Source organism: Cucurbita moschata, unplaced genomic scaffold, assembly GCF_002738365.1.
Source record: "Cucurbita moschata cultivar Rifu unplaced genomic scaffold, Cmos_1.0 Cmo_Scf00007, whole genome shotgun sequence".
NCBI classification, from domain to species: domain Eukaryota; kingdom Viridiplantae; phylum Streptophyta; class Magnoliopsida; order Cucurbitales; family Cucurbitaceae; genus Cucurbita; species Cucurbita moschata.
Genome location: NW_019268523.1, coordinates 5,141,350 through 5,152,868, shown reverse-complemented (window position 1 = coordinate 5,152,868; position 11,519 = coordinate 5,141,350). Strand labels below are relative to the sequence as shown.

The following is an 11,519-nucleotide window of genomic DNA, read 5'->3' as shown; positions in this document are numbered from 1 at the left end:
CTTAATACCCTTAACTAAAAAAAAAAAAATTCAAAATGTCTTGACGTTTTTTTTACTTAACCAATTTTTTTTAACAAACATTATTCAAAACGTCACATTAAAGTATAAAATCTCACAATATCCCATAAATTCCCGAAAATCAAAATTATATTTTTGAAGGTGCAAGAGTATTTATGATTTTTATTCCCGGTAATTATATATTTTTAATTTTTTTTTAAAGGTTAAGAGTATTTTCTATAATTTAGCGAAAATGGGTAGACGAACGGAGGTTGTTTTTGGCACCAAGATTTTGTCTCATTTCCAGTGTGATGGTGTCTTGACTCGATCACTCAATCTACCATAGTCAAAAGGAACAATTTTCTTTGTTTCTTCCCACAAGACATGTCCATGAAAAGATCAAATCATCCCTATCTATTCAACACACCCAAAACCGTCCAAAATCCAAACTACCCATTTGTCCTTCAACACTTACTTGTCGATCAAAACTAAGATTCCATCGCCATTTCAAACAAAAATACCAAAATCTTCTCATTTCTTTCTTTGTTATGTTCATCTCTCAGCTTAGAAAAAAAGAAATTGTTCGTTTCTTTCTTAGGCTAATCCGCCATTTGCAACTATAAGATTGCGATGGCTGTTTCTCTGTTTCAGAAGCTTCACAAATGGCTTCTTTCTCTTGCCCTGTTCCTTATGTTGTGAGGTGCTCCATTGCCAAAGAAGGGGGTGATTTTAACAGGCAGAGGTATGCGAAAGTGAATGGGGGTATTATTAGGTCTATTTCTGAAGCTGATTTGTTGAGCCGATCGGCAAAAGCTTCGAGGGCTCTCATACCCTCTGTTGCGGAAAATGGGTTTGTTGTTAAAGAAGATGTTCGTCAGAAAATTCCCACGAAGAAGCAGTTGGTTGATCCTTATCGACAAGGGTTGATCATTGAAGGGGGTGTTGGGTATAGACAAACTGTTGTGATCCGATCGTATGAAGTTGGTCCTGATAAGACTGCAACTATGGAGAGCCTCATGAATCTTCTGCAGGTCAGGATGCCCAACTTGTGTTCGACGAAATGCCTGACAGAAGTTTCTGAATTTGGGACTCTCTCTAATTTGTTGGTACCATTTGTGATTCATGTAGGAAACAGCACTTAATCATGTTTGGATGTCTGGGCTTCTCAGCAATGGTTTTGGGGCCACTCATGGCATGATGAAGCACAATCTTATCTGGGTAGTTTCACGAATGCTCGTCGAAGTAGACCACTATCCGATATGGTATGTTCTCTTGTAACAATCAAAAGAGTAATCCTACTGAACTTAAAGTTTGTGGTGCTCTATATAAACTCAATCGTGGATTCATCTAGAGAGCTGTGAATCCATTTTAACAGTCAGCTTTCTGGTTTTTTCTTGATCAATGAGCCACTGTCCTTGCCTGTTTGATGTCTTGTCCAAAAGAAAACATGCCCATGGGTAAACTTACTAACAATACAAGAACATTGTACCATCAATTCTAAAGATGTTAGAAAACTCCTGAGCCTTGAGATGATTCTCTTCCTACTTTGGTCATGGCGATAGCAATTTCAAATTAACAAACGTTTTATCTACTCAAACTACTTGAAACATTACTCATATGCATTATGCATATGAATCATTCTGCAGGGGCGAGATTGTTGAAATTGACACATGGGTTGGGGCGTCTGGCAAAAATGGAATGAGGAGGGACTGGCTAATTAGAAGTCAAGCCACGGGTCATGTTTACGCCCGAGGTACAAGGTAAGAACTAAATATCTCTAGATGACATTTCTTTCAAATTTGTACTCAGTCACTGTAATCTCTGCTGGTGTACTCAAATGATGAAACATATGAACAGCACATGGGTGATGATGAATCAGCAAACAAGACGACTCTCAAAAATGCCAGAAGAGGTAAGGGCGGAGATTTCACCATGGTTTATAGAAAAACATGCAATCAAAGAAGATGCCTACGAGAAAATCTCCAAGTTAGATGACAAAGCTAAGTACATGAACTCCGACTTGAAGGTACAAATCCTTTTAACTCAACTAGTCTCGATATCCACCAGGATTTAGAAAGAAATGCTGATATTTGCTGTTTACCCCAGCCAAAGAGAAGTGATCTGGACATGAACCACCATGTAAACAATGTAAAGTATCTAAGATGGATGCTAGAGGTATTGTACATACAAAACGACATTTGATTCATTTTTCCTAGGGGGAATAGATATCTTACCATTAATGAGAAAACGAGAAATTCGGTTAAGTTTTGAGCTTCCTCGTTTGCCTATGACAGACAATACCTGACCATGTTTTGGAGTCTCAGCAACTTTCTAGTATCATATTAGAGTATAGAAGGGAATGCGGAAGCTCTGATATAGTTCAATCACTATGTGAGCCAGAGGAAAATGGAATCCTTAGGGACGTGGACATGATAGAAGATAGTGAAATCAGTCTACTAAATGGGTTTTCCTTGGCATCTGAGATTCTCAAAGGTGGTGGGCTCTTGGGATCCTTTGACAATGGAACACTGAGGTATACACATCTTCTACAAATTGAAGGGGAAGCTAAGAATGAAGAGATAATGAGGGGAAGAACCACATGGAAGAAGAAGGTTACTACTACTATCCCATTTTCCACACAGTAAATTTCATTTATAGAAGTTTCATGCCTCTTTATGAAGAAGACGACATCCACGATCACGATTTATCAGTCTTGTCGTTCTGCTTCAAGGGAGTTCATTTGATGGAGCCGCTCCTGCAAATTCAGTAGAAATCATAGAGAATCCCTTTTAAAGTGATAAAAGAACTATATGTAACACACTATAAACAAACAATGTAAATTGTAATATATTGATTATCATTTGGAAAGAAGATGATCCATCATGGATATATTTGAAGATTTCCAGAACTCAGCATTCTTGGATGTTTGTGCTTCAAGGTTCAAATTCTACAACTAAGCAGCCGAAATCCACCGGCGGATCTTGTCATCATTGGGCGATTTTTAAACTGTGTGTTTGCTAAGGGAGTTTTCCATACCATTATAACAATGCTTCGTTCCCCTCTCCAATCGATGTGGGATCTCACAATCCACTCCCCTTCTGGGCCCAACGTCCTCGCTGGCACACGGCCGGTGTCCACTCCCCTTCGAGGCCCAGTGTCCTCGCTGGCACACCACCCGGTGTTTGACTCTGATACCATTTGTAATAGCCCAAGCCCACCGCTAGCCAATATTATCCTCTTTGAGCTTTCCCTAAAGGTTTTTACAATGCGTGTGCTAGGGAGATGTTTCCACACCCTTATAAAGAATGTTTCGTTCTCCTTTCTAACTGATGCGGGATCTCACAAAAACCAAATAGAAGAACCAAAAAAAAAAAAAACGAACTCTAACCTTGCATCCTAAGAAAAAGAAAAATACTATATAGAAAATTTTCCACTCAAGAAACATAATTCTTGCTCATCTGGGATATTAGTCCATTTTCTGAGAGGAAACTCAAGTACAATCACTGTGGGTAAAATATATACATGGGAATACCCCTTGTGACAAGAAGAAACCAAAGAATAGCCTACCACCACTGCTGAGAGATCATAGCTTCTTTCTTGCTAAACTCCGATGCAATTGCCACGACCAAATTAGAAGGAATAATACGACTGCAGCCCCGACCGCGATCCAGAAGATTACCAGCCAAAGGGGCATTGGTTTAGGATATAAACCTGAAATGAAAAATAGATCAACGGCAGCCAGTTAATACAACGTCAACAAGCTCGAAACTAAACCGTTGGATATGCAGAAGATCTCAAAATATACATACCATGTCCAAACTTTATACAAATAAGAAGCTCAATGATGCAAATTGCAAGCGACAGCCAACAAAATGCGCCGACTTTCTTCACGGGCTTTCTGGAATATATATTATCAATCAAGATGAATTTGTTCGTAGGAATACGAATTCAGGGAGGGCAGAGATGGAGAGCGTACCGATCTTGAAGGTAGGAATTATACTCGCGAATTGTTGGGATCGCGATTAGCCACCACAAGACTAGTCTATATATGATCACAGGATTCCTAGGGGGTACCCAAAGACAAAACTTCAAAAAGAATGTATTGAGCTCTACTGTGAGGAAGATGATGCAAAGGCTTATAACTTGAAAGAAACGCCATGGACCAAGCAATGGGTGCCACTCATCTTTGTCCCACTGCGCCGGTGTGAATTGTCCCAGTGTCCGTTTAACCTGAATCGGCCAAGAGCAAATATTCATCCGGGTTTGAGCAACACGATCTGTTCTCCTCCTCAACTAGCATAATATTTAAAAGAGGGAGGTTTAACCGAAACGTACTTTCCCAATAATATTGGGTTGACGACTTAGACCGACCCACTTGTATGTTTTACCGTCGAAGTATCGAACAGTACGCATTCCTGCCCAGATGCCTGCAAATTTTGTCATACATGAGACCAAAAAACCATGTTTAATTCTAAAAGGTACTATTAGTTGCAAACAAGTATGAAGAACACTTAGAACCATCCTTGTCTATGCAAGAAGATCCAATAGCCGATAATCTAACCATTTCAAACCGTCAACAGACACTGAAAATTGGACTCGAACGACAAGATAACAGACCAAGAAGGATAATAGCTAATTTTGACTCCGACCGAAAAAAATCGGGCACGTGGGAGGGAGAGAGATCTCACCAAACCAGTTACAAATCAAAATATCAAGAACGATACTGTCCCACCAGCATTCGTTAAAGTTCGGTAGCATGTGGCGAAAGGTTAGCTGAAAATCAAGAGAATTAAGTTAAAATCACATCAGTGAATTGGACAAACGCACGTAAGAAGGCCGAGCTTTGGTTGGGATCACAGTATGAAATTCATAGGTAACGAAAGACCGAACCTCCATCATTTCAAACCCGATCGACAACACCCATAGTAGAGCTTGGTTACGAATCATTATAGCCTTGCCCCACCATCCAATTATATGAGCTGGAACAAATTCATCGAAAAGTGTCTCCTAGAAGTAAGGATAAGCAAGTATGATGAATTCCCCTCAGTATCATAGGTGCGAAAATACAGTACATTTCGAGTATATAGGTAAATGATTTCGTACATAAACATTCTTAAACCTGCTTCTGGAATTTTCAGGTAAATAAAGGCGACAATCGGCACCATAAGATCTTTCCGGTAGCTCTGCATGAAATGGCAGGATTAGAACATATCCGAATCCGAATCCATGCTTATACATTTTCACGGATAACAGTTCGAAAGAGATGAAGAGCATTACCAACACCGAGGTCAGGATGAAGAAACTTCATAAACTGTCGAGCATCATCACGACTCTGGAAGATCATTATATCGTGATGTTAACGAATCATAATTTCTAAGATCCTATTTTCTGATTAACAATACAATAAAAAACTTTGAAAAACCAACAACACTCGAACAAGTAAACGAATTCCGACCCACAATTAAACAGTAAGTATCATAGCAGAGAAAAAAAATAAGGGAAAAACACCACTTTGAGGGAGACGTGCCTGAAAAAGCAAAAACGTAAGCGCTATCAAATAAATGACAGCCATTCCATGTACCAAACGCCAAATTGCTGGATGTGGCCTAATCAGAATCCTGCAAGAAACAATCCCACGTGCGAGAGGCGTATAAATACAGTTTCATGAAAATACGTTGTTAGGACTTCGCTAATCACGAACCATACCAAAGCGAGCTGAAAAACGAGTCCAAAATGCAACAAAGATAAAATGGAGATAGCAACAATGAATAGATAAGCTATACATAAGATGTTTTAGATTAGTAATGTTCCACTGCATAAACAACGATCAGCTCGTGACACTTCGTGAATGAAGCACACGTCTTGTCATGCACAACAGGAACAAAGGAAATCTAGAGTCTTTACCATTGAACTTTCTTTATGTACAATACAAAGACGGGGATGTCAATAAGCTACGTTCATACGCTCAAAAAAGAACCACTTACGTCGACGGGGCTTGCAGCAAACAATAGGCAAGAAATACTGAAATCATAGCCCAAACGCCCCTACATGAATAGCATTTAGTACGATGAGCTTCTAGCAGAAACAAAGCAGTGATAACATAACTCTTATTGACACAAACCTTTTAACAGATGTAGCACTATCCTCATGCGCCGCCTTTTGAGGATCAAGGGCTCCACTGGCCCAGCTGGTTAAGACAAGAACCAGACAAACAACAAGGCAAATAAAACATAAGTTCACAAAAATACTAAAAAATAAGTGTTGGTTTTACAGCTGAAGAATATAACATCATATCTCTTGCTCCATGCTGCCAATTATAAAAAGAAATGAAGGAAAAGCTTCCGTTCGAGCGAACGACTAAACATACAGAAGCAAACTTCGTGAACAGAACCAGGAAAACAGAAAGACCTCCACCGCTACCTCGAAAAGACGTAAAATTAACATAACGAACTAACTATCACGAGAGAGAGAATATAATGATAAGAAACTACTTATTGCACAAAACACTCACATAAGGAAGCATGCACCAATAAGTAACAATGATATCGTACGAGGCTTGTACGCCCATGCAGTCCAAGGATCGAGATCTTCACCCAAGCTTAATGAATTATAATCACCATTTTCTTGAACCAAATGATTTCTTTTCCTTGCTTGTTTGTGTCCGTCAGGTCCCATGGCCATTTCTTGAAACGATACAGCTTGCTAACTGCAAATCATAAATAAAACGGTGTAACCATACACATATTACAGAGTCATAAGTAAAAGGATTCCTAGGATGCCTCCTCATACACCGATCAACGGCTTAGAGCATGAACGGGGTGAAAAGGCATTAGAAAAACGACCGAACAAGGGTACCTTTAGGAACAAGCAGAACTATGGACAGAACACAGAAATATCATCCCTATAAATTGGCAAGGCAATACGTATAGAGCATACAATTTGGCGAGACGAGCATGTCCACCTCAAACATAAATATTTTAGTACGAAAATCAAAAGTTGGTTGCACCATCAAAAAGTTCACCACCCCTCGAAACACTTTAAGTCCATTCTTTTAGCCCTTTAACAAGTAAAGAACCCAGAGATTTATAGTACCTTTGCAGAAAATGAATCAGCAAATCATGATAAACATGGAAACTCATCAAGCCAACAATAAGGTCGATAGACAACAGATGAACAAAATATATTCGTCGGAGGAAGTTCACATGATTAAACACCTTCTCAGTGACGAAAATCCGATACTCAAAATCATTACAGAATCTAGAGAAAATTGTGCTCCAGTCAAAAAAGGTGAGCAGAAAGAGGCATTAGGTGATATGATTAAGAAAAACATTCTATCCAAATGAATGGTCCCTACAGATTTCCCTTCGGCTGATTGCGACATTCATTTCGAATCACAATAGTCTAACAAAGAACATTCAATGAAATCCAATCACTAAAACTTACATATTTCACCCATCAAATGGATGCCTGTTCTTCAAAGTCCAAAAGAGATACTCAAATCTCAAGTCAAACCCCCTTTTACACAAATATAATCCCACACAATTCTCCAAACTTTACAGACTGTTCGCTAATAATAATGCATTAAACCTATACCAAAGGCTATGTTCATAGCCTTTGTAAAGGGATTTAAATGCAAGATCATCAACAAACTCAACACTACAAACCCTGGCCATTCCGCAGCTTAAATATCACAATGGAACAGATTAAATCAAACATATATACAAATGGATCCAACAAAAATCCTATGATTCAAGCTTTTGGAGAAACACAAGAAGGCAGAAATCTAAAAACAGTGAAAATAGACGAGAGAAATACAAATTAGAAACCTGGAGGCGTGTGTGGAGTGCAATTAAGGCGTGGAGAAGTCAATGAGCAATTAAAAACAAAGAACTAAAAGAATCTTAGAGGAGTATTGATAGAAAGCAAAAAGGGGAAGGACCCCACCATGAAATAAACCCACCCCTTCTTAATTGAACCGTTGCATGTCTTGGAAAATATAAAGAACCCATTATTGAAAGTTATGTAAAAATCAAAACCCATTTCAGAATCGCCCAGAAATCGCGCCTAAAAAGGAAAAAAAAAACAACACAACGACACGATGAGGCCTCTAAGAAACCAAACAAAACGGTAAGTATTCATCACAAAATCAAACAGAAAAGGAATTGATCATAAGCAAACGAAACCCAAATCAAAAAATAAGAAAAGGGCAAAAGGGTGTTGAAGGAAAAAGCGTATTTGGGTATACAGAATAAGTTATACAAATCTCTCTCGTGTGTTGTATACGTACAGAGGATGAAGGAGGAAAGGGGGTGCTGACGAAGGGGAGCCCTGGCCGTACGATTGAAGGACAAAAGAATCGTAGCCGTCAGATCAGAGAGAGAGTGTGTTAGAGAGAGAGAGTGGAAGTTCTAATAATGGAAGTTATGGAAAGCAGAGGAGAGAGAGAGAGTGAAGAAGATGAAGAGAAAGGGAGGATTAAAGAAAAACCCAATTGAATTATTAATAATAAAATTGATAGAAATCAAATCCATAAAATCAATGTGATTGCTTTGGCAGATATGAAAAAGAGGAATGGGAAAAGCAATTAGGCTTTGTAACAGTAGAGAGAGAAACAGAGAAAGTAACCCACCAGGGGAAAAAGAGTGTCTCTCTGCAACAGCTGCAGAAATGCAGGTGCTACTGAATATATATATATATATATATATGTTATTTATTTAAATGTTTTTAAGAACTCTCTTTTTGGTAATGGTTTTATAGGGTTTAGGGTGAAGGTGTATATTTATGTAATCTTCAAATTAATATTTCCATTTGGAAATGAATTATATATTTTATTTTAGAATACTTATGGTAAAGATTTTCTAAATGGACTAAGTGGGTTGTATATGCGTGTAATTACCGTACATATTGGTTTGATTGACTATAGGAGAAATGGGTTGATCGAATGGATTGGGTTTAAAATCTTGACTTGAATTCGATTGGGTGGATTGACTTGACTTGACCTTCTTTCATTGATCTATGGTGTTTGATGGTCTTACAATATCGTGTGTCTTTTGTCTGTGCACGGTATCATGTTACAGGTACTTGGGTCTACACCCATCTTATTTACTTCATGGGACTCTTTGATTGTTATTATATTATAATCTTAGTCTTCTATTTTGGCACATACATTGGGCTTGATTGAAGTGGATATTTGACCTTCTAAAACTTTAAGGGTATTTAAGCTCTAGTTGTACTTATCCTCTCGGTGCAATGTGTTACGGTCATGCTTGTCCAAGACGTGTTGTCCATGGTTATATGTATGTTACACGCTGAAACTATTGCCTTGTACTACTTTACTACTTTGTTTTACTGCTTTCATGTTGTATTATTTTGTTCTTGCTTTCATGTTGTATTACGTTTCAGTGAAATGGCTACGCCTAGTGTACTATAGGGGAATGCGACTAGTTGTCAAATTTTCCTTACCCGAAAAGTTATATACTATTTAAGTTGTTGTTCTTGCCTTTTTTGCTTGCATACTATATAACATCACTCTCAATCTCTCTCTCATTCTTGCTTTCGAAACTCTTTTTCCAAAATCTCTCTCTCGTTTTCTAAAATCTTCTCTTCAAATTAGGGCACGAGGTTTGAATACACGTTACTCGACCGTAGACAATGTGATCCGAAGTTGGCTCGACTCACTCAGTGGTGAGAGTAAGTGCTACATAATCGCCAAATCTACTATAAAAAAAAGGCGATCGTGACACCGTGCATACTTATAAGAATGTATAATTTCAAATCCAATTCACTCTAATACATAATGACTTGATTTAGGCATCTACCTATCATCATAGTACTATCATCATCATCCTTGAAGGGTGGTTTGTATCATGCCTCCCTCTCAAGTCTCTATATTTTCAGTTCTCATATCATCTTATCATGCAAAGAGTTAAGGTTAGCCTAGCATTAATCCTCATCATCAGGTCCATAAAATCATGCAACTCTAGTTATTCATGCTGATTTTACTTATCTAGTCGTCGTGGCAAGGTGTAATCGAGTCGAGCTATAAAGAATTCTAGGATTGTTTATCTTAAAAAAACCGTCTATAGTCCAAAGCTCTCATCATATTGTTATGAACACTCTTCTTAAATCTTATAGTAGGGTTTAGTTGACATTTTTCTCGTAGGCTTCGTAACGTAAAAGTTATAAAAGGAGAGGAAGATTTTCAAGCTAACCAACACTCATCTACCTATGTGATCCCTTGCTTTCATTCAAACAAGATCACAGTTCGGGAGAAGTTGGAGACCCTTGGCCGCACCCACTATGCACTGATTAAGTTTTTATAAGGTTCAAGACTCATCCCTAAATCTACCAAGTCATAATCGCTGCAAACCCCATTGCATAGCAAGTTCATTACTAGGAAATAACTAGCGAACTCTTAATAGACCCCACAAAGAACATCGTAGTCAGCTCTAAAAATGTTATACATATCATGGAAATCGAGCCAAGTTCATATTTAAATGCTGGTTGGCAAACCTCTAATTGTCCTCATATAACAACATAATTATAATATGCATGAACATTAATGGTCTTTTTCATCAACCATAGGGCTTGCTGATCCTTGAGCTTTAACTACTCTGTGGTCATAGTTTTTTGCTTTACTCCTGATAGTAGTTCGTGAAGATCTTTCTACTACAAATAATCTTCAATCTGCATGTTCCACAAATCGAAATCGGATCCATCAAACTTCTCAATTCCAATCTTTTAGCTTTTCATCTTCATACATCATGGTAAATCTCGTCTAACTCTAATACTAAATGTTAGGACCGCATAAAACACATGCACTCGATTTAGATGAACATAAACAACAGGAGAGAGATACCGCAAGAAAAAATATTGGCTAGAGGTTTATATTCAAGTATGTAGAGAGTATAGAGAATACATAAATTATATTTTCAAACCACTACCTAATGGGTGTATATATATAGTCTTACCGAGACTTTACCACATATAACCATTTATTATATATAATTATTTACCATATATAACTTTACTGAATATAGTTTTTTTATTATACAAAGTTCTTTACTGTACATAACCATTTACTTTATATGTCATCTACCATATATATTTTTATTATCTAAACCCAGGACTAAGTTATAAACAACGAGCAAGCTCATAGCATAACATCTTTAATATTTACTACTAACATTTTATATTTACTTATTATTATTTTAGTCCGACATGATTAATTATCAATATTGGAAAGCATGCTCCAAGGTCCCTTCCTTAATTGTCACATGGTTCTTTAATGTCATGGTCATGCTCATCTAGGGCGTGTTGTCCGTGGCTGCATGCCCATACCAGACTAAACCCTTTATTTAATTTGATGTTGTATTGTCTTACTATTATATTTTCTGTTTGTACGACTACTCAACGAAATCATGTATAGGCATGCCATACCTGAATTGTCTCAAAATATACTATAGGGAGTGTGACTAGTTGCCAACTCCTCCATTGATTTTGTATGACCGTTCAGGAAAATC

General features: G+C 37.8%; 2 protein-coding genes across 8 annotated transcripts; one reads left to right on the top strand and one right to left on the bottom strand.

Annotated features, from left to right (window-relative positions):
• Positions 1–323: 323 nt before the first annotated feature.
• Positions 324–2,664, top strand: LOC111445440 (palmitoyl-acyl carrier protein thioesterase, chloroplastic-like). The gene is made up of 6 exons (XM_023083826.1): positions 324–1,028; positions 1,126–1,259; positions 1,644–1,757; positions 1,855–2,023; positions 2,104–2,172; positions 2,292–2,664. The coding sequence occupies exons 1-6, from the start codon at positions 660–662 to the stop codon at positions 2,640–2,642; spliced, it is 1,206 nt and encodes a 401-aa protein (XP_022939594.1). The 5' UTR covers positions 324–659; the 3' UTR covers positions 2,643–2,664.
• On the bottom strand, positions 2,600–8,665 carry LOC111445439 (CDP-diacylglycerol--serine O-phosphatidyltransferase 1). Of its 7 annotated transcripts, none has more exons than XM_023083823.1 (14): positions 8,285–8,464; positions 6,509–6,703; positions 6,119–6,184; positions 5,982–6,041; positions 5,525–5,615; positions 5,275–5,329; positions 5,101–5,180; positions 4,888–5,004; positions 4,686–4,770; positions 4,333–4,424; positions 3,974–4,227; positions 3,807–3,895; positions 3,565–3,708; positions 2,600–2,752 (listed from the first exon to the last, which is right to left on the bottom strand). In XM_023083823.1, exons 2-13 carry the CDS (start codon positions 6,676–6,678, stop codon positions 3,581–3,583), a joined length of 1,287 nt encoding a protein of 428 aa, XP_022939591.1. In that variant the 5' UTR covers positions 6,679–6,703; positions 8,285–8,464; the 3' UTR covers positions 2,600–2,752; positions 3,565–3,580. The 7 variants fall into 7 exon arrangements, with proteins under 7 accessions (XP_022939591.1, XP_022939592.1, XP_022939589.1 ...); XM_023083824.1 differs by lacking the exon at positions 2,600–2,752 and adding an exon at positions 3,369–3,385; XM_023083821.1 differs by lacking the exons at positions 2,600–2,752; positions 8,285–8,464 and adding an exon at positions 8,627–8,665 and having other exon boundaries at positions 3,395–3,708.
• Between the last annotated feature and the right edge of the window lie 2,854 nt (positions 8,666–11,519).